General features: G+C 42.6%; 1 protein-coding gene across 3 annotated transcripts in view; it reads right to left on the bottom strand.

Moving 5' to 3' along the window:
- Positions 1 to 4: 4 nt before the first annotated feature.
- fmnl3 (formin-like 3) overlaps positions 5 to 18333 on the bottom strand; it is a 32068-nt gene continuing 13739 nt past the window's right edge. Inside the window, exons 2-26 of one of the 3 annotated variants that reach the window (XM_085444770.1) lie at positions 17516 to 17599; positions 17312 to 17392; positions 16865 to 16941; positions 14456 to 14539; positions 13898 to 14044; positions 12957 to 13065; positions 12738 to 12814; positions 12239 to 12332; positions 10782 to 10856; positions 10405 to 10515; positions 10149 to 10298; positions 9451 to 9552; positions 8900 to 9242; positions 8422 to 8517; positions 7956 to 8080; positions 7439 to 7641; positions 7049 to 7352; positions 6882 to 6962; positions 6650 to 6779; positions 6352 to 6512; positions 6101 to 6202; positions 4828 to 4920; positions 4592 to 4715; positions 3350 to 3471; positions 1445 to 1507 (exon numbers count right to left, since the gene is read on the bottom strand). In XM_085444770.1, coding sequence (XP_085300896.1) covers positions 3380 to 3471; positions 4592 to 4715; positions 4828 to 4920; positions 6101 to 6202; positions 6352 to 6512; positions 6650 to 6779; positions 6882 to 6962; positions 7049 to 7352; positions 7439 to 7641; positions 7956 to 8080; positions 8422 to 8517; positions 8900 to 9242; positions 9451 to 9552; positions 10149 to 10298; positions 10405 to 10515; positions 10782 to 10856; positions 12239 to 12332; positions 12738 to 12814; positions 12957 to 13065; positions 13898 to 14044; positions 14456 to 14539; positions 16865 to 16941; positions 17312 to 17392; positions 17516 to 17599 — 3045 coding nt within the window. In that variant the 3' untranslated portion in view covers positions 1445 to 1507; positions 3350 to 3379. Of the gene's footprint in view, positions 1508 to 3349; positions 3472 to 4591; positions 4716 to 4827; positions 4921 to 6100; positions 6203 to 6351; positions 6513 to 6649; positions 6780 to 6881; positions 6963 to 7048; positions 7353 to 7438; positions 7642 to 7955; positions 8081 to 8421; positions 8518 to 8899; positions 9243 to 9450; positions 9553 to 10148; positions 10299 to 10404; positions 10516 to 10781; positions 10857 to 12238; positions 12333 to 12737; positions 12815 to 12956; positions 13066 to 13897; positions 14045 to 14455; positions 14540 to 16864; positions 16942 to 17311; positions 17393 to 17515; positions 17600 to 18333 lie in introns of all 3 variants that reach the window. The other 2 variants (XM_085444771.1, XM_085444772.1) reach the window with 2 other exon arrangements.

Consider the following 18333-nt stretch of genomic DNA (forward strand, 5'->3'; position numbering starts at 1 on the left):
CACTTGTTTGGATGTTGCTTAATCTGGAAAGGCTTCTGAATTGTAATGAAAGTCTTTGGTCTTGTTACATAAATCATCATATTTATTAAACAGGAAGTGTTGTCTTTCAGTCAACAGACAATCCCAAGAATAGCTTTTTCTTAAAAAAAAAAGTATGTTTCTTTTGATTTCAGTACACACAAGAATAGTGTTTTATACAATCTTGAGCCAAATTTAAGTAGTGTTAAGATGTATTGCTCCCTTTGTGCCAATGTCATGCAAGTCTCTAAAGCTGTTAGGAGGAATAATCTGTATTAAAACGGATAAGAAAAAGGAGCTTTAAATGCACTTCATCCTTCATCTGTTAATAATACATTTAGAGCAGGCTAACCAAACAGCAAGTGTGCCTTTGAAACAGTAGTCCACCTGGAGTCTCCTTCATGCGTCTGTCACCTCCTAACTGTCACGCACGGTGTGACAGGAAGTGTTATCAAGGCACGTAATATTCTGTTTTTAACCACCACTTGGTCAAGGCACAAAACTCTGGGGACTCTCGTGTCAGCTGTTCTGATGTACTAGAGGTAAAAAGGAACTAACATACCTTTAAGCTTTTTTTGTGCCTTCAACTTGCATATTGTTGTCAGGATTATAAGGCTAATGTTATATTACAAGGCGGTAAAAAATACAATCTTTACCAAGTGAAAGATGTAAAATAAACAAATTATGGCTGACTGACGAGAAATAACACAAAAAGGCACTTCTTAAGCGGAACATCAAACTTTGGATTAATTTGGTTTGTCTAGCTTGACAAGAAGAACCAGTACAGTGATGGTCTTTGCTCCCAGATACAATCAAAATAAACAATATTAAGTCTGATTGAAGGCGTCTCGAAGACTTGGCGTAACGCTGCGAAACAGTCCACGAATGTCTGTTATAACATCGCACCTCCTCTGTTATTTGCAGGAGGCTTTTGCAGGTGTCTTAAAGGCAGGCGTCCCAGCAGCAGCAGAAGAGTCGGCAATTTATCTTGGCTGCCTCCCAGTTTAAATCCTGCTATGACTGCGTAACCTTCGGATATTAATGGGTTTTAGGAATGTCCACATTAAGATCCACATGCTAGCAGGCACTTGTTAGTGAAAGCACAATTCCTCCTCCAGTCCTCAGATGGCCTCACCTGTGCTCTGGTCATCCTCCCAAAGGTCAGTGCCGACAGAGCAGGGAAAGCCTTCTGCTCGCGGTGACGAAGGAGTAGTAGCGCGTTGTGCTTCTGTAATCATGCCTGCTCATTTAAAGTGGTTGTAAAAGGGCATCCATAAATAAATAAATTACCGGGCTAAAACAAGGGCTTTGTCCTGTCCTCGCTTTTCAGTCTTTGTGATCTGCAGCCTCAGGGTTGAGATGCGCCACTGGGACAAAGGGAAGGGTTACAATAGGGAGGGGACTATAAGTGACGAATAAGTGGTTTAGGGTCTCTTCCAACCGCTCCGGATCAACGCGTCCGCTCGCAGGAAAGGCTGGTTTCGGAGATCTGTGAGTAGGCATGGAGAGGGGGGGTGAGAGACAGGGGGACACACATGTTAGACGACCAAGAGGTCAATCTGGACATTTGCTTCTGTTTACATCTCAATTTCTTAAGAGTGTTTTTAAGCAAGAAGAGCAGAGGATGTACACTCAGTTCTCACTTTATTAGGTACACCTAATTTATATCAGTTGTTCCCTCATTTCTGTAAATGAGGTTAAGCTAAAAAAAGAAAAGCAAATAGGAACACCTTACTGTATAATGCAGTACATGAAAACAGCACCACAAACCATATTTCCTCTTTTTTACAATGAAGATGAAACTATGAAAAGTTGCCTTTATTGCAGGACTGTTGTTAGTCTGCATTAGTTTGAGCTCCCTAATAAACTGACAACTGAGTGTTTATTGTTATAATTTTCAAATCCAGAAAATCTGGAAACACTTGTGCAGTTAAAACTTTGGGTTAAAGCTGAAATTGTCCATAAGAGCTACAAAATTAGCAAATGTGGCAGGAATGTCACATTCCCATAGCCTTGTATTTCAACTGCTAGAAGTTGTGCTTCAAAACGGAGAAATTCAAGGCTTTGAGACGGTGATTTTGGCAAATCAGTAACACTAAACAATGAGGACGTTACAAAGTAACCACTCTGGTTACGATACAGTGGTCAACAAGCTCTTGAGTTTGCAGATTACCAAACAGGATGGCTGTCACAGAGGAAACAAAAGTGTGGATACAGACTGTGTTCACGTAAGTTTGATTCTGTTTTCTTCTAGAGCCTGTTGACCAAATAGCTGTTGAGCACACCGCAGATGACATTTAGCACAGACAAACATGGCGGACGCTGCCGACAGGTGAGAGGTAAATAAACAATGGACAACATGCAACACGTAACAGGAAGGGGTGAGGATGATACTCATTTCTAAGGAATAAATTTGACATTAATACTAAAAGAAAAATGCCACTGGTGTTGCTTCTGAGGTGGGCTTTGTAGACACTTAAACACCTGAGTTCATATTTTAATGGCTGTTTTAAAAGCAGGTAAGTTGTTTCTTTTTAATACTATGCTGACTTCTTCTTTTTACAAGTTCAACTTTGTGTTGTTTGCTAGCAAATTTTATAGTGTTCTAAAACTTGTGTGTGTGTGTGTGTGTGTGTGTGTGTGTGTGTGTGTGTGTGTGTTTCTTTGCTTGCAACTGAAGCACTAGCTGAAGCAGCTGACATCACTGTAGCAGCACACAGGAGCTGGAGGGCCAAGCAGGCCGGCTTTCAGCCAGGCTACCTTTCTTACCCTCTCCTAGGAGTGGGAAATACTGTCATTAATCTTCTTTTCAGCTGGAGGGGGGCAGAATAAACAGTGGTGGTTGAGGAAAGAAGAGTCACATGTTAGCCGGAAAAACCAACACCAAACAAGTTAGTCTCATGGAACAAGGCAGTGCTGATAAAATAAAACAGTCTGCTAGCCAAACCTCTTTAGATTCAGTCCGTTGGTATCGGATAATTTGAAAGAAATATGGCATAATAACGCAAAAGCCTACTGTGTCATGCATGATGTCCTACACGTGATCACAGTCAGGACTGTACTGCAAGCGTGTCAACATATTTTACACACAAACATATTGACACTCAATGCAACTTTCTCAGCTCCAGGCAAAGAGGTTTGGCTGACTCCTATCACCAGACACCTGATAGGAGTCTTCTCAACACAAACAACCAGTGACGGCCCGAGTTAGTCATCAGTAGTCATAGTTGAGGGTGGGGTGGGATGACAGAAATCATGCTGCATGCACATGGAGGTAGTGGTAGTGGGTTGCGAGGGAGGGTGGGGGGTTCAAAATGCGTATGAGAGAAACCTGGTCAACCTTGGCATTAAAGGGGAAGGGCTAGCAGTTGGCGTCGTCACAGAGGTTGGCTTCACAGAAGAAACGTGAGCCGCGTTTAGCAGTGCGGGCCGTGAAGGGCACGCTCTTCAGTACTGGGGGGAGGAGGCGGAGGAAGAGAAAACATGTCACACCTGAAACACTGCCCTAAGGGGGAGGGGCAAACCTTGTGAAAGCCTAACGTTCTTAATAAGGTTAAGGACATGTCCTGAAAGCCGTCCACTGGATAAAACACAGTTAGAGCTCTGATAGTAGTGACACACAATTATTCCTATTATTAACACTAAAGTATAATGAAGCAACATTCATATTATTTACACTTTAGACAGTTATTAATGATCATCACAAAAACATCAGTTAGGTTATGTGCTACGCTGAGGCTGTAGATGCAGGGTTTTCTCCCAATAAAGGCTTAAAATACGTAGGTGTGTTGCAAGATGATTTAACTTTGGCATCTCCAAAAATTTAATGTAGGAAACGAAATTGCACACTGCCCAATCACTGTCCGCTCTTTGCAAACAGAATATTCTGCTATTCTGCTCGTGTGCAGTTTATATCCATGTCTGTCCAGACTGGTATAGTACGAGCAGTGAAGACAGGCACCTACCTACCTCCCAATCTCCACTTCTGTCTTACTTTTTTGCCCACTGTTTGAATGTCGTATGTTAGCCCAACATTATAATGTTGCTCAATCACAGCTAAGTTAACCTTTTGATCTTTTGGATACAACATGTCATCATTTTATCATTTTTCCTCCAATTTTGTCATAGTTAGACTTTAGTTTTGAGCAAAAATTTTGTTATGAGGTCACGGCGATCTTTGAAATTATAGTACAAGTGACTTTTTTGTGCCAGATTAGAGGACATTAAAGAGGTATGGAGGTATAGAAAGCCAAAAACATGATCCCTCCAGGAACAGCTGCTTGAGGCTGTCGTGGATCCTAATTATTAGTACCTCAATTTACTTCTTGAGACCCGGCCTTTCTGAAAACACACACTTTGATACCCAGCAGCATTTCCCCTAACAGACTAGACAGCATGGCATGGAACAACGCTTGCTATTTGCTGTGCTCCAGATGTGCTGGTGTCTGAAGCACGTAGCACAAGGTGCACTTCAAAGGAGCTGAGCAGTCGATGACCACAGTCATCCGCAGCCTGGGAACACCGGGGCTGCTGGCACGCACATGGGTTCTTTTAACAGTCCTGTCTGGCCCACCTGTGATAATGTCTTCAATAGTGCCATCCTTGCCCTCGTACACAGGCCGGTGGTCTTTGGCTTGCCGCCTGCGCAGCTCTGCGATCAGCTCCTGCTGCTGGTGCCTCTTCTTCTGGGCCTGAACCTGAACCAGTGGAAAGGATATTTGTTCGTTTTCACTGTGATTCTTGGCCTACGAAAAAGCTTTATTTAGCACTGAGTAAATACGTGATAGAGTTCATCCAGCGGGGCTGCACCTTAGGGTCATGCTGCTTCGCCTCCTGAGCCAGTAACTTTTCTCTCATTGCTTCCTCTTGCTTTTTCCTCTGTTCATTTTCTTCCACTGCATCCTGTTGAGAAGAGAAATAGATGACACATCTGTGACAAGAAACTTCAGTGGAAATAAATCCAACAACGTGCTTTTGTGTGGCCATGTGAAGCAAAGAAAAAACAGTTGAAAAGCTGGGCATAAACAGGAAAGCCACGCTTTACTAAACATGACCAGGACCACGCACGCGCTTAAATGAACAGCTTGACATACGGAGAAAGATAAACAAAGGGATCAATAAGTATGGTGAATATGACACTTTAGATAATTATAAATCAGCCAAGCTGGGCAGAAATATTAAAAACAAGGCAACAGCTTCCCTGACTTGAATCAAAATGAACAAAATCTGACAATGTGTTTCGTTTTGTTTTTTTTTAAACCAGATAATCTGAGCTGATTTGCTGTGGATGACAGAAACAATAGTTTCTCTCCAAGAACACAAAGAATCTCAGCGATAACTTGTTCCTAGGCCACTAAGAAAAAGCAGGTGATTTCACAGTTAGCAACAAATTATTTAAAGATACTCTTTCTTCTTTAACGTCTTTAACTGACTGACAGTAAGCTCTACGGGACACAGAACATTTTCAGCCCATTTTCTTCCAGTTTTTCTCGTGTTAATTTGAAGTTTGGGCTTGAAATTGTAACCTTCTCTTTCTCGTTAGTTTGTTTAGTATTGTGGCTTTACGGCAACTCCTGGCTGTTCTGTTTATTTTGGCTCTCACTTAAGTTAAATTAAAGCTTCTATGTCTGACAATAAGAGGCCTTAAAAACTGTAGAAAACTATATTCTATTACTCGAGGCAACAAGTGTTTGTTAAACAGTTCCTTTAGAGCACATGCGCACACTCAAACAGACACATGAAATCCTTGTGTTGCACATTTCCTTGAGCAGATCCCATAAATCTAGATGGAGAACAATCTCAGGATGCGTGCTGTGTGTTGGGGCAGGGCGAGGCAGTCCGGAGGTAAAGGGGGGGGGGACGAGTCTAAACACCACAGCTGCAGCTTCTAAAGTCAGACCCAGCTGGCCTTTCCTGTTATTTGGCCTGGGAGTATACGCCACGTCCTGTGCCACAAAAGCAGCCAAAGCTCTGCCCCGCTCTGCTCTCAGCAAGGCTGACAGCAAACCAGGGAACTTCCCAAATGACCAGCTGAGGAAGTGAGGAAAGCTACAGAGATGTAGCTTCTGCTTGGCGTCCTCACCTTGTACGCCTTGATGAAGCGCACAAACACAGGGAAGAACACGGAGGGTGGAGCCGTCTTGGCACTTTCTCCAAAGTAGCTCACCACACTGTTAAAGGCTTCCTGGAATTGGGAAAGAGAATGTTTGTAAACACTGTCGAGTTAGTGGCTGCGCATCAGATGTCAGTGAGATGAATGAACGAAAAAGGTTTCATTTTCATTTGTTCCAGCGGATAATTTGAGGTTTTGGAGGTGAAGACGCTGTCGGATACCTCTGCCATCTTGGCGTCCTTCTGTAGCTTGTCCAGCTGTGAGTCACTAGCCTGGACAAAACCTTTCAGGACTGAGTGGTCGTGGAGACTGCACTCTCTCCGGATGAGGTCCATGCCTTTCCCCAGCTCTCGAACATCCAGCAGGACGTTTTCCAGAGACACTTTGCACGCAGACATCAGAGCATATTTTAAGTATATTACGTAGCGTTTTATCCAGATGTTAACACCTGACCTTTCTGTGAAAATACTGCATCTCCACGAGGTTGCTGACAGAGTTTAATATTTGGTGCACGCTCACCTGCTGCAGCTTTGTCCACAAAGTGCAATTCATTGTAGAAGTTGGTCAGTTCAGGGTACTTCTCTTTCACAATAAGAGCTATGTAGTGGAGCAATGTCATCTTTCTGTCTGTAGACTTAGTGTCCAGAAGCTGTGTAAAAAACATTGTTAGGAAAAGCAATTTAATAATAAACTCTGCAGCACACTTTTGTGCTGACTGGAATTCCAGTAAACTTCACTACTGATTACTCACCAGATCAAGGCTTTGTAATTTGAAACCATAAACGCAGCCTCGTTTGCTGCTGTTCATGTAGTTTCCTAGGGCTAAGATGATCTACGAGTAAACCAAAAGCACCGAGTGAATATATGCATTAAAAAATACAAACGCTGCTGCTGTGAAAGTCAACAAACACATCTCACTTCAAGCATCCTCTTGAGCTTTGGTGCCGACTTGATTGAGCCAGAAGCAGCAATGATGGCGTTGAGCTGTGGCGTGAGCATGCTCACGTTGTCGGCAAAGTTTCCAACAAAGGTGATAATGTTCATTCTCTGCGTCAGCCTCTCGATCTTGCTGAATAACAACATGAAGCGATCCTCCTCTGCTAACTGATCCAGCGGACGCCGCTCGCGCTCGTACTGACGCATCACCTTCACTTCTGCCTCGGTGGGCAGGAAACGCATCAGGCACTCCACAAAGTCGACAGGTAAGGCCTTGAGGTCAAACCTGAGTGAAGATAACACGTTACCTGTAACTTGTTCCACAGAAAATTATGTAAGTATGTAAAGTTTACGTAAAAGACAGGTGCATACTTCTCTATGGCTTTGCAGATCTCTTCTGTTGTCTTGTTAGCCTTTCGCAGTGTGATGGCTAAGTTCTTGGAGCGATTGGCGTCCAGAAGTGTGACTTTGTTTGCCACCTTATTGGCTACTTTGCTCTTTGTGCAGGAAAGATCCACAACTGGACCCTGGGCTCTCGTCTTAAATAGCTCCTCAAACCTCTCCAGCTCCAGCTCCTGCATGTGAATAACAACTCAACTTTTACTTGCTCTAAATTGATGTTAAAAGTCCTGAACACATAAGTGTTATGGTGTTGGTATGAAGCTGGTTATTTCGCGACACACTGCTCTTATCATTTAAGTTTAGTTTTGCTTTACTTTTTCCTCTTATTAAGGTTTGAACTCAACTGGAAGAGACTAGAGAAACCTGAGCTTTTGACTATGGAAAAGTTTTACTGAGATTAATACTAATTTACCATAAATTCAAATTTGACACATATTAACCAAGACCTACATCTTAACATGAAAGAGGTTTTATCTTCTTGATTTACCTCTAGCACACGTTCATCATCGATCTCGTTGAAGACTGTGCCATTGATCTGATTGGGCTTCAAGGCCGTCCAGTTAAACACAGGCAAGCGGAACTTGGTCTTTATAGGCTTCTTGATCCTGATAGCTGTGGTGAAGAAAGTGTTCGTTGAATTCAGAATGAACGGTACTTATATACCACTTTTCAACACGAAGCTTTATTCAGCCACTCACACACATTCATACAACCATCTTTTTCTATGGCTAAGTGATTTTCGCCTATCGTTCACACACTTATACTCCGACGGATGCATCTTAGAGTTCTGGACACTTCAGCGCACAGACTAGAGGAGCCAGGGATCAACCTACCGACCTTCAGATTAGTAATCCACTCTACCTCCTGCCACCCACAATCCTCTGATCTAGTCAACCTTGAACATTAAAATCGAAGGCAAAGACAACCAAGTTTAATTTTGTGTGCACGCTCACCTGACAGACCTACGCTCAAGATGACAGAGGGGGAAGCTTCTGGCAGAGGAGGAGCAAGGGGAGGAGGTGGTGGTGGTGGGACTGGCGCAGTGTGTCCTGTAATTAATGCAGAAGAGTATTTTTATTGCATGTTTAGCAACAGCTTCGTGTTCTACGTGAGCTGCCACCTCGGCCTGACAATCGCTGAAAACTGATTTTTAAAGTTAGTGAAACCTGATAAAGTCTAGTTTGGATAAAAGGCTGGAAAGTGCTCCAACAGTCAGTGCGGCCTTTCCGGAGACAAAGGAAACCAGCCTTATGTTTCCCTTTCCTGTCTGGCTTAGAAGAACACTGCTGTGACCCATCACTTGGTTTGGCACGAATGAACAAATATAGGGAACTGAAAATAAATCTGCTCTGAGGGTCCACAGATGAGAAAGTCAACTTTCACATACATATACATGAATCACTAGACTGCGAGTCACAGTGTTGTCATCACCTGAAGCAGATGGCAGGGGAGGGGGAGGGGGAGGAGGCGGTGGAGGCGGAGGTGCTTCGCTGGCTGGTGGTAAACTTGTGTCGGGTCCTCCTAGTTCTGTCAGCCCTGCCGTTGAACCCAAAGACAGCTTTCCGATGTTTCCCAAGGGTATCCCGGCACTGCCGACGCCCAGCGGCTCGATGGCGATGTCTCCATCAGGTTTCTTGTGCAAGCGGATGGTGCCCTGCTGTTCGAGCTCCAGCAGACGCTTCTCAATGTTGAAGTGCCTCTGAAATGCAGCATCCTTCTCCTTGATCATCCTCCTCAGGGTGTTAACCTGAGTGCTGGTTGACTCGTATGTCTCCTGAGCAGTCACCAGGGGGTGATAAAGAGCATAATGCACAGTGACTCCACAAGCTAAACAAACATCCTGTCTCTTTGTGACCTAATTTGCTAATACAGCAATTTAGCCACAAGCATATGAACCTGATCTCTGCTAACAGGCACGGAATCTGAAGCCTTTATGATGCGAGGAGAGCAAGAAATATCACGTCGATAGGACTGTGGCTTACCCGTATTACGTTCAGCTCCTTATCTTTCTGAATGAGCAGCTTCTCCAGATCGGCTACTTTCATCATTGTTTCATTCTCAACCTCCAGAAGCTTCTCAGTCACCTAGAAGAGAAGATGGAGCAACACTGAGATGAGAGAAGGAAAGAATTGATCCACACAGTGGGCATCTTTCCCAGCTCCACTTCCCCATCCCTCCTCCCCATACGCTGCATCATCACTAAGAAATAAGATACAGCGAGCAGCATGATGCAGCAATAACATGACACAGCTCTCAGTTTTGATTTTACATTACACATCTTTGCTAAGGAATTCAGAGAGAATCTTCACCCTCTTCCTCCCCCATCATTTCTGACCTCTGAGAGCAGAGTTTGTTTTCAAATTCCAAGAATGATGTCAGGGGCTGCCTACGACCTTTCCATGTGAAGAAGGTCTTTGCAAAGCAGCGTGGGATGCAAAGGCAATAGCCCAGAAAGACCGAGCCAACACGAGAACAATAATAAGATTGTTTCACGCACTCCATTTTCCAGCATTCCCCACCCAATTATTATCCTGAACCACTTGTGAAGTGCAAACACCGAGTAGATTTCTAATTGCCATGTAGAAACAGCCAACTTAAGTACATAGCTGGTGAACCACAACAATCTCATAAATGTGTATAGAGAGCAGTGTTGGTGGTCCAGACTGGGTGGTGCACTTACGTGGGACAGGTGCTCCTCCAGTTCCTCCACCTTCTCCAGCGCTGCATTCTTGGTTTCGGCATCTTCTAGCAGGCCACCCACATCAAATACGTTATCAAGGTAAGCCTGGATCTGAACCGACAGCTTGTCGCTCTCCGTGTGTTTAGATTTCTGGCACGAGAGAGAATAAATTCAACATTAGTGACACTCCGCGAATAGTCTCCACGTGGACAATGAGAGCGATTGGCCCAGTTTAAGCACAACATTATTTCTTTACCTCCAGGAAGTCATCTAGTCCCAGTTTGGTGAATTCATACTGCAGATGCACTCTGAAGTTCATGTCTTCAACTGAGTGGACCACAATGTTGATGAACTGCATGCAAGCAACCTGGAGAACAAATGCAAACAGACACCAGCTCATTAATATTCTTTATATACTTGATACGTATAATCTGTATCAGGATATTTTATCTTAAAACTGACATATAGTCCACTGGATTTTGCATTTGCACCTTGTATAAAAGTGTGTTTTCCTTTATACAGATAATAATAAAAAATACCTTTGGCATTTGAGCCAGACATTTTTATTTGTACTGATGGATGTACTCTCACACAAAAAAGACACATCTGTATGTAACTAAACGCTTGTCTTACCATGAAGTCAATGTTTCCCTCTTCACTGCGGAAGTAATCCATCAGTCTCTCGAAGCGATGCTTCTCTTTGCAAACCTGAAACACACCAGGTGAAGCAAAATAACGATTTTTTTCTCTGGTTTACAAAGTAGAACAAAAACTTTGTCCGATGTAGACAAAAAATAAGAGACCCGAGAAAGGACGTTTTTATTGAATGTCAAAGTGGTACCTTAGGGAAATATTACCTATATTTATCACCTAAAATCAACCATACTACATGTTTTTTTTTGTCCATGGCACTTTACAAATTATTTATTTATTAATTAAGAAAAAAAATCATGCCTTTGGAGCAAACCACAATGCTGAGGTGTTCATGAAGTATGCAGCAAAATCAATGAAGCCAATGGCTTCATAATGTTGTGCTGTGGACATAACAAATATCTGATAAACTGCTGCTTTCACTGATGTGTTACAGCTCTATCAACAAAAGCATAATCAGGGTAAATCAACTATTTCTTTTATTCTGTTTTTCTACTTGCAAACAACATAATCTCAGTGTTTGACTTACGTTGTTTCTTAAGTTGATGAAATAAAAATCCTTTTCCTTGCACACAAACACTGTAGCTGTGGATCTAAAATTTGACGACCAGTACAGCTGCTATGATTTTTCTCTGAGCTTTATAGAACAGCATTCTCTTATTTGGCACCTCAGTCATAGAATAACAGTCAGAGCACATTACAGCTGAATGCTTTTTTTTCTTGGGAGAGTTCAGAGCTCTCATAAAGACTTCTGCAAATGAACAGCAACTGCTATCGATCTTGGCCAGGTCCACCTTGACAAAGAGATGTTAATCTCAAGAGAATTCCTGGTTAAATAAAGGTTGAATAAATGAAATGAATAAAAACATAGAATGAATAGCAAACGTGACCTTCTCCCTGTGAGATCTCAGACACCTGTCACTTTGTGTTAATGCATCATTTTGGAAAAACAGCAGTACTATGTTGTTTCCACTAGAGAGTTGATTAGCTCTTGGGTCTCGCTGAGGCTTTGGACTGTAAGGCATTTTGTCTGGTTCCGGAGTTTAGGTGACTGTACGAGCAAAAAGCAAAAAGGCTAAGCAAATCTTTCTGGTTCACTGGCTCCCACTGGGAAGTGATCCTCTGATTATTGTTCAAGGTTACTTAACATCTGATGTCTTAATGAGTCCAATAATCTCAGACACGCCACCATAGAGCTTTGCTTGCAACCTCAGATAGATAAAATCTCTCAGAGCTTCTCAGTTTTCGGCCCGCTACACTTGACCTTTATGCCTTTATGCACGCCAGTGATGTGGGAAATTAGGGCAATTATATTGATGTTACTTAAATTTTGATTAGTATATTCAGACATAGCTAGGCCAGCGATATGTTACAACTTAATCCTGAACATAACAACTTGAGAGCTTGTTAAAAATTCATTAAAAAGTTGCAATAGGCACCTCTTTGAAGTTGTCAAATGCTGAAAGGATGATCTCATGACCTCCTCGGACAAGACAAACAGCAGCCAGCAGCTCAAGGACCAAAGCTTTTGTCCTGAAAATGCACCAAACTTTCATCAATACAACTACATTTTTTTAAAAAGTACAGTTTTATATGTTCTATCACAAAATTCAAGCATCCTCAAAATTGGTGTAGATATTAACATACAGGGCTCAAAAGTCATAATCTGCATTAATGTCTGAAGCTTTGGTGGGTGTTTCCATGGTTTTTACGTGTTTACCCTCATAGACTTTATTATGAAGTAATCAGTCTCAGTGGTTTACCACAAATCTCCCTTTAGAAAACATTCCCTTAACGACCCGTGTATACACCTCTGATCCTCGACTTCAGAGAGAAGCAGAGGCCCACGGAGAAGCATATCGTATGAATTGGCTGCAGGGTTTCCCCTTTTGTTTGGCCCGGCCCTGCTTTTATGGAGGAGGGGTCCTGAGTTCTTACCGTGGGTTCTTATTGTTCAAGCTGAGAGCAATTTCATTGACTGCATGTGCATGAGACATGACCATATTGAAACCGTACTGCATGGAGAGAGACAGAGAGACAGAGAGGATGTGGTCAGAAAACCTGCATAAAGGTTCAGCACTTGACTGCACAGGAAGCATATCATGCTCCAAGTTTATGAGACATATCTGATTGTGGGTCGTAGGTGGTTCCTGGTACCTGGTAGTTCATGATTGCTCTCAGGCACATGATGCACACATGCACATCATCCTTTTGACTCACGAGGCGGGAGTTCTTGATGGTTTTGCTATTCGCGACTGAGCCGTAGCTGCAACAGATTCAGCACATTAAAGCAAATTCAGCAATGAAATTCATGTTCTGGCTTCTATTCTGTTAGTCAAACAGAGCTCTGAAGTGTATCTACTATTTTCTATGATTTTTGTTTTAAGTGTGTCGCAGCGAGAGACAGAAAGAGAAAATTACAGAGAATGAGGTCTGACAGAAAAAAACTTAGATGGCTTTTGAGGTTACAGATGCATTATGGGAAATGCCTGGTTTCCTTGTTGCTGTTAACAGACCGAATTCTGTTCACAGACTGCTATTATGTAACTGTATTGCACAGTCATTTCATGGTAACTGTTCTGGTAAGGTTTATGATCGGGATAACCAAACATCAAGAATATGTTTTTTTTTTCCATACTTTGTTACAAATGTGGGCGGAAAAACTTTTTATACCTTCTACCAATAACAGTTCAGTAGTAATTTATCTGACAATATATTTATATAATATTTATAAGTCTAGAGTCTGTCCTTGTGGACTATTTTTGTGCACCCTTATATAATATCTGTTTTTCCGATCAGACTTTACACCCTATCTGTCTTTAAGTCATGTCTCTACAGTGGTGAAGAGGAGAATCACAACTGTCCAACATATGTTGCTGCTCACAGCTGGATCTCATCTGTGGACAGTGCAGATGCACATCTGGGCAGATGAAGGAGAACGGTTAACAAAGAGAGACAGATAGCACTAAAGGTCAGAGACTTTTTAACAAACCAGTACTAAGACAATGGGCTTGCATGCAAATATAGCATTCAAGGTTAGCAGAGCAAGGCAGTAACAGAGGAAGCTAATAGCGGGAAGCTTGCTTAGCAATACGTACCGAAGAACAGACTGGCGGGCAGAGCGCACCAGAGTGTTGCAGAAGGGTTGGGCGTTCGTATGGTGCAGATCCTCTATGGACCTGCTCCAAGATTTAGACTTGTCCAAGAAGCTATCCTCCCAATTTTCCAGCCCCTCAAAATCCAACCTGGGCCATAGACAAACAGAGAAGCCAACACAGAGGCACAGGGGTGTAGATGAGAGGCATGGGGGAGGTTAGGTTTGCAAGGCAGCTTAGTAGAGAGCCAGGCATTATCACAAGAACTGTCATCAAGCTGCACGATAAAGCTCAGCACACAGATTCTGTCCCAAAGTATAGCTCAGCACTCAACCAGGTAGCATCCGTCCAGAAATGCATTCACGTTACAAAGTATGCAACAAGACACAGGAAATACATCCAATGAATGCAATGTACTAATATCACAGGCTCTAAAAGACTCAGCAGCTGGATTCACAGCCCAACCCAGTTCCTAAGGAAAGGTTTGGTCAAGAGGTGTGTGTGTGTGTGTGTGTGTGTGTGTGTGTGTGTGTGTGTGTGTGTGTGTGTGTGTGTACTTACATGACTGCACACTGAGCAAAGGAGAGGTATTCAACAAGGACATCAAGACCTCTGTTTTCATCATTGAGGAACTCCCTGACCCACCTGTGACGCATGAAAGCAGAGAAAGGTTAGCGGGGCGCCAGATCCAGAGCACACCCTTATCCTTTCGGACAGCCCGTTACCGACTAACAGAGAGAGAGAGACATAAAGAAAACTAGGATTCTTCTTATTCTGAAGCCTTCTCATAAATCCTTTTGTACTTAAAGAACTGGTTTAGAACAACTCAGGTCTAGTTTTGGCTTTTCTGCTGATCAATTGTAATACCAGTTATTTGTCCTTTTGGGTTTGCTTTGTTTTGCTTTTCTTTTTTAATTTATAAAAAGAACAAATAATAACTGAAATAAGGACAGCTAGCAGAGCACGTGACAGAAGAATGAACTTTAAAATGCTGAGGGAACATTTATCACTGTACTGTGTGACGTGGAATCACAATAGCAACTGATAAAACAGATGTGTACAGATGTATATAAGGAAAGGCTGTGTGATAATGTAACTAGATGTAGAGCCCCAGTACTTCTCTCAACCGCAACGAATATCAATGAGTTTTTAAGCAACTGTTCTAATAAATTAATAAATTACATAAGTGAAAGGAAGATTCTTTATATTGTCTTTCTTTTTCTTATTGCTATTTATTCTTTAGTGGATCTCTTTATTGTAGCTTTAAATGTAATTGTAAATCATGGATAGACTAGCAGGCAGGTTTAAACAAATTATTCATACACTGGTTCAACTTTGGCTGAACTTTTCATAGTTGTTATTTAAGTAATGCTGGAAGTTTTTAGAGGCATTTAAGCTTTCATATTCCGCTTCATTCACATCCAGCTGAATTTTCGGACACATCATGCTACTTGTTCATCTGATTTGTAGTTATACAGATCTACCATATATCCAGGTAATGATACTTCGGTAACTATTATAGGCAACATAATTACAAAAAAATGAGACGAAAGTTGTAATAAATGAGAATTATTTGGGATGACGGCTCTTCAATAGCTCTAAAAGAAAGTGGAAAAAATTCCATGGAAAGTAAAGCAGAGCAAGGCTTCAGTTTTCCTCACTCCAGTTTTCTCCAAACAAAGGAATTCCCATTGCAGCTAGAGAAAGAATGTGGAGGGCATATGGCTAAGAGAGCTGGGCTCAGGAAGAACCCCTGACACTCAACAGTATTTAGTCTGCCTCCCCCACAGACCCCTTTACCTCCTCCCCACATTTTGAGGGAACTCCAGGGGGAGATGGAATGAGGTAAAAGGTTCTTAAAATAGTCTTGAAATGATGGCTGTGATGACAGATTGCTGGTCAGCCAATGGCAAGTTAGGCAGGAAACCAACCAGGACCCTGACAGCGGAGGGAAGGAGGAAGAGGGAAAAGGAAGAGAGGTGAGCAGAGGAGCAGAGGAAAGCGAACAAAGCAACTAGACCGGGTCCAGGAGGGAGGAGGGGGGACGAGGAGGTGGGCTTGATCATCAGCTTCCTGCCCCCCTCCCTCGTTGCTGTGAACCCTCACTCTTTCCTCCCTGTACTTCTCTCCAACCAGTTGCTATTTCAGATTTTCTTGGCAATCTCAGGAATAACACACCAGACAGGGCTGAGGATTCAGACACACAATAAACCGGCATCTGTTACACTTAATCCCACCCACAAAAGTCTTCTGAAAATAGATCTCCTTTTCCTTTGCCTGTGAGCCTTTCTGGAAACTGCATTGAAAAAGAAAAAGTCCTTTATTGATGAAGGCAAATTGTATAAGAGTTATTCACGTGGCTCAATGAAGTCCATAAAAAATGAAGGTATGTTTTACTTTGGTTCACGGATTAAGTGGCAAGTCACTGCAGCACCTCCATGACTACGGATTACGTAGATCATGTCTGCAACACTGAAGGCTACGAATCGATAAAATAGCATCCACGTGTGTGATGGATGAGGAGGAAAATGTACTGCTTTTGAGTCTGCAATGCAAAAATGTGGTTTGCTTTACTATGCGAGACTTCTGTAAACATACATGTATCCTTGTGTTTGTTCTTGTGCTTTTCACTGGGTTCAGCAATGGTCAGCCGGGCTTCCTGTCCCTCTGGCATACAACAAAGCTTCCTGCTGCCTTCTATGGGGGAGTGGACAAGGCCATACAATGGCTACCATCTGGGCATTATGAGCACCAGCTCTATGAAGTGGAGCTGCAGAGCTTGGCAGTTGGAACAATAGGAGGGGGGAATCTGGGCACCAGAAAAAGCTCTGGGTCCCTGCAGCAGCAGCAGCAGCAGGGACACACAATAGAATATTCTTTACCGGGCAAAACAATAATGTGGTTTCCTTGAGCTTTAGATGAATAGACCTGCATAATTCACCAGAAAAATAGAAGCTAAGACATGATTACCCAATGTGATTTGTCCTCAGTGAAATCTCCAGTTCCCTCAGGACTTTTGTAGATTCCTGCACACGCCTGCGAAACTTCTGTAAGACACAACGAATGCTGGTTATTACAGGTTACATTGAAGCTGTGCTTTCTAGGCAGTTTTCATGAGAACTTTTCAGTTCCTCAAAAACAACAATAATCCTACTCAGCAGGTTTAGTGTTGCCCTCATCTTCAGGCTGAACTGTAAAATAGAGGATGAATAAAGGAGAACCAGAGAAGTCAAACACCCTGCAACCTGACCAATGAACTTCTGATACTTTAAGCTGGTAACAGCTGATAATGCCTCAAGCAGAGATAAGGAGAAGGTGCATCAGAGCTGTCACAGAAGTTGTGTGTGTAACCTGTAAGTAGACTTTGACACGCATCAATCAGCCGGGTTCTACTTTATGATTTTTGTACGGTCCCACCTTTCGTGTTACTCCAGGATCTAAGTACCCGCGAAGCTTCTGGATGTAGGTGTGAGGAGGATTCTTCACCTGAAACCTCTCCTGAAGATACACAAAAGAGCGGCGTGATGTAAGTTGCTGCAGTCAGCCACACCAAAATGTGGACAGGTGTGTGTAGTCTTACAGCAGGTTTACTAATTAATGATACAAAGTTCACAAATTCACCTGGTCGCAGATCAGGTCCCACTTCTTCTCATTGTCATACTGTCTGAGGAGCCGGGCTTTGTCTGGAGGCAGGTTCATAGAGTTCTGGGAAACAGAAAAAAACAAATAATGTAAGCATTCGTTTCATTCATAGTGTCTTTATGAGTCTCTGGCGCCATCAGCAAACTGATGACAACGTTTTCAAGACTTATACCGTGACCTCACTTCCTGTGTTGACATTTGGCATCCTGTTGAAGGAGACGACGTGCATCTCCTTCTCACTCTTTGGTCTCAGTATTGTTCAGGCAGCACATTTCTTCATAACACAACATGCTGCTATCAGGGTACCGGCCTATTACCGGACCTGTCATCAGACTTGTTATGTAAACCAGCAACACTTGAATGCCACACGAGATGACCTGATGCAGCCATTTTTCTGGGCTCAATTTAAACCCCATATTATGTAATCTGTATTTAGAAACTAAGCACAAATTTAGGATCTCATGTCCTCATGACTGCTTTAAAAAAATAACGCAAGCTGAATGAAACTAGTGTTTGACTAATTACTTCCTCCAATGACACAAATGCTTATAAACAGAGGTTGACATGGAAATCTTAGATAGGAGGAAGTGCAACAATAAGGAGCAAACTAGTCACTGAAACCGACTGCCTCACTGATTCTCTTTGAAGAAATGTGCGATTGTTTTTGCACTCAGACCCCTCATTTCCAACAGTGTCAACAGTATCCCAAAGCTCAGCCACAAATGGCCCGTCAGCTTGACTTTTAACCTGCAGCTATAACTCAGACTGCTGTCTAAAATGCAACAGCTTGCCTTTTT

This window comes from Copadichromis virginalis, linkage group LG20 (assembly GCF_057382275.1).
Source record: "Copadichromis virginalis isolate Kocher_CV1m ecotype Utaka linkage group LG20, C_Virginalis_male_GT1.1, whole genome shotgun sequence".
Taxonomy (NCBI): Eukaryota; Metazoa; Chordata; class Actinopteri; order Cichliformes; family Cichlidae; genus Copadichromis; species Copadichromis virginalis.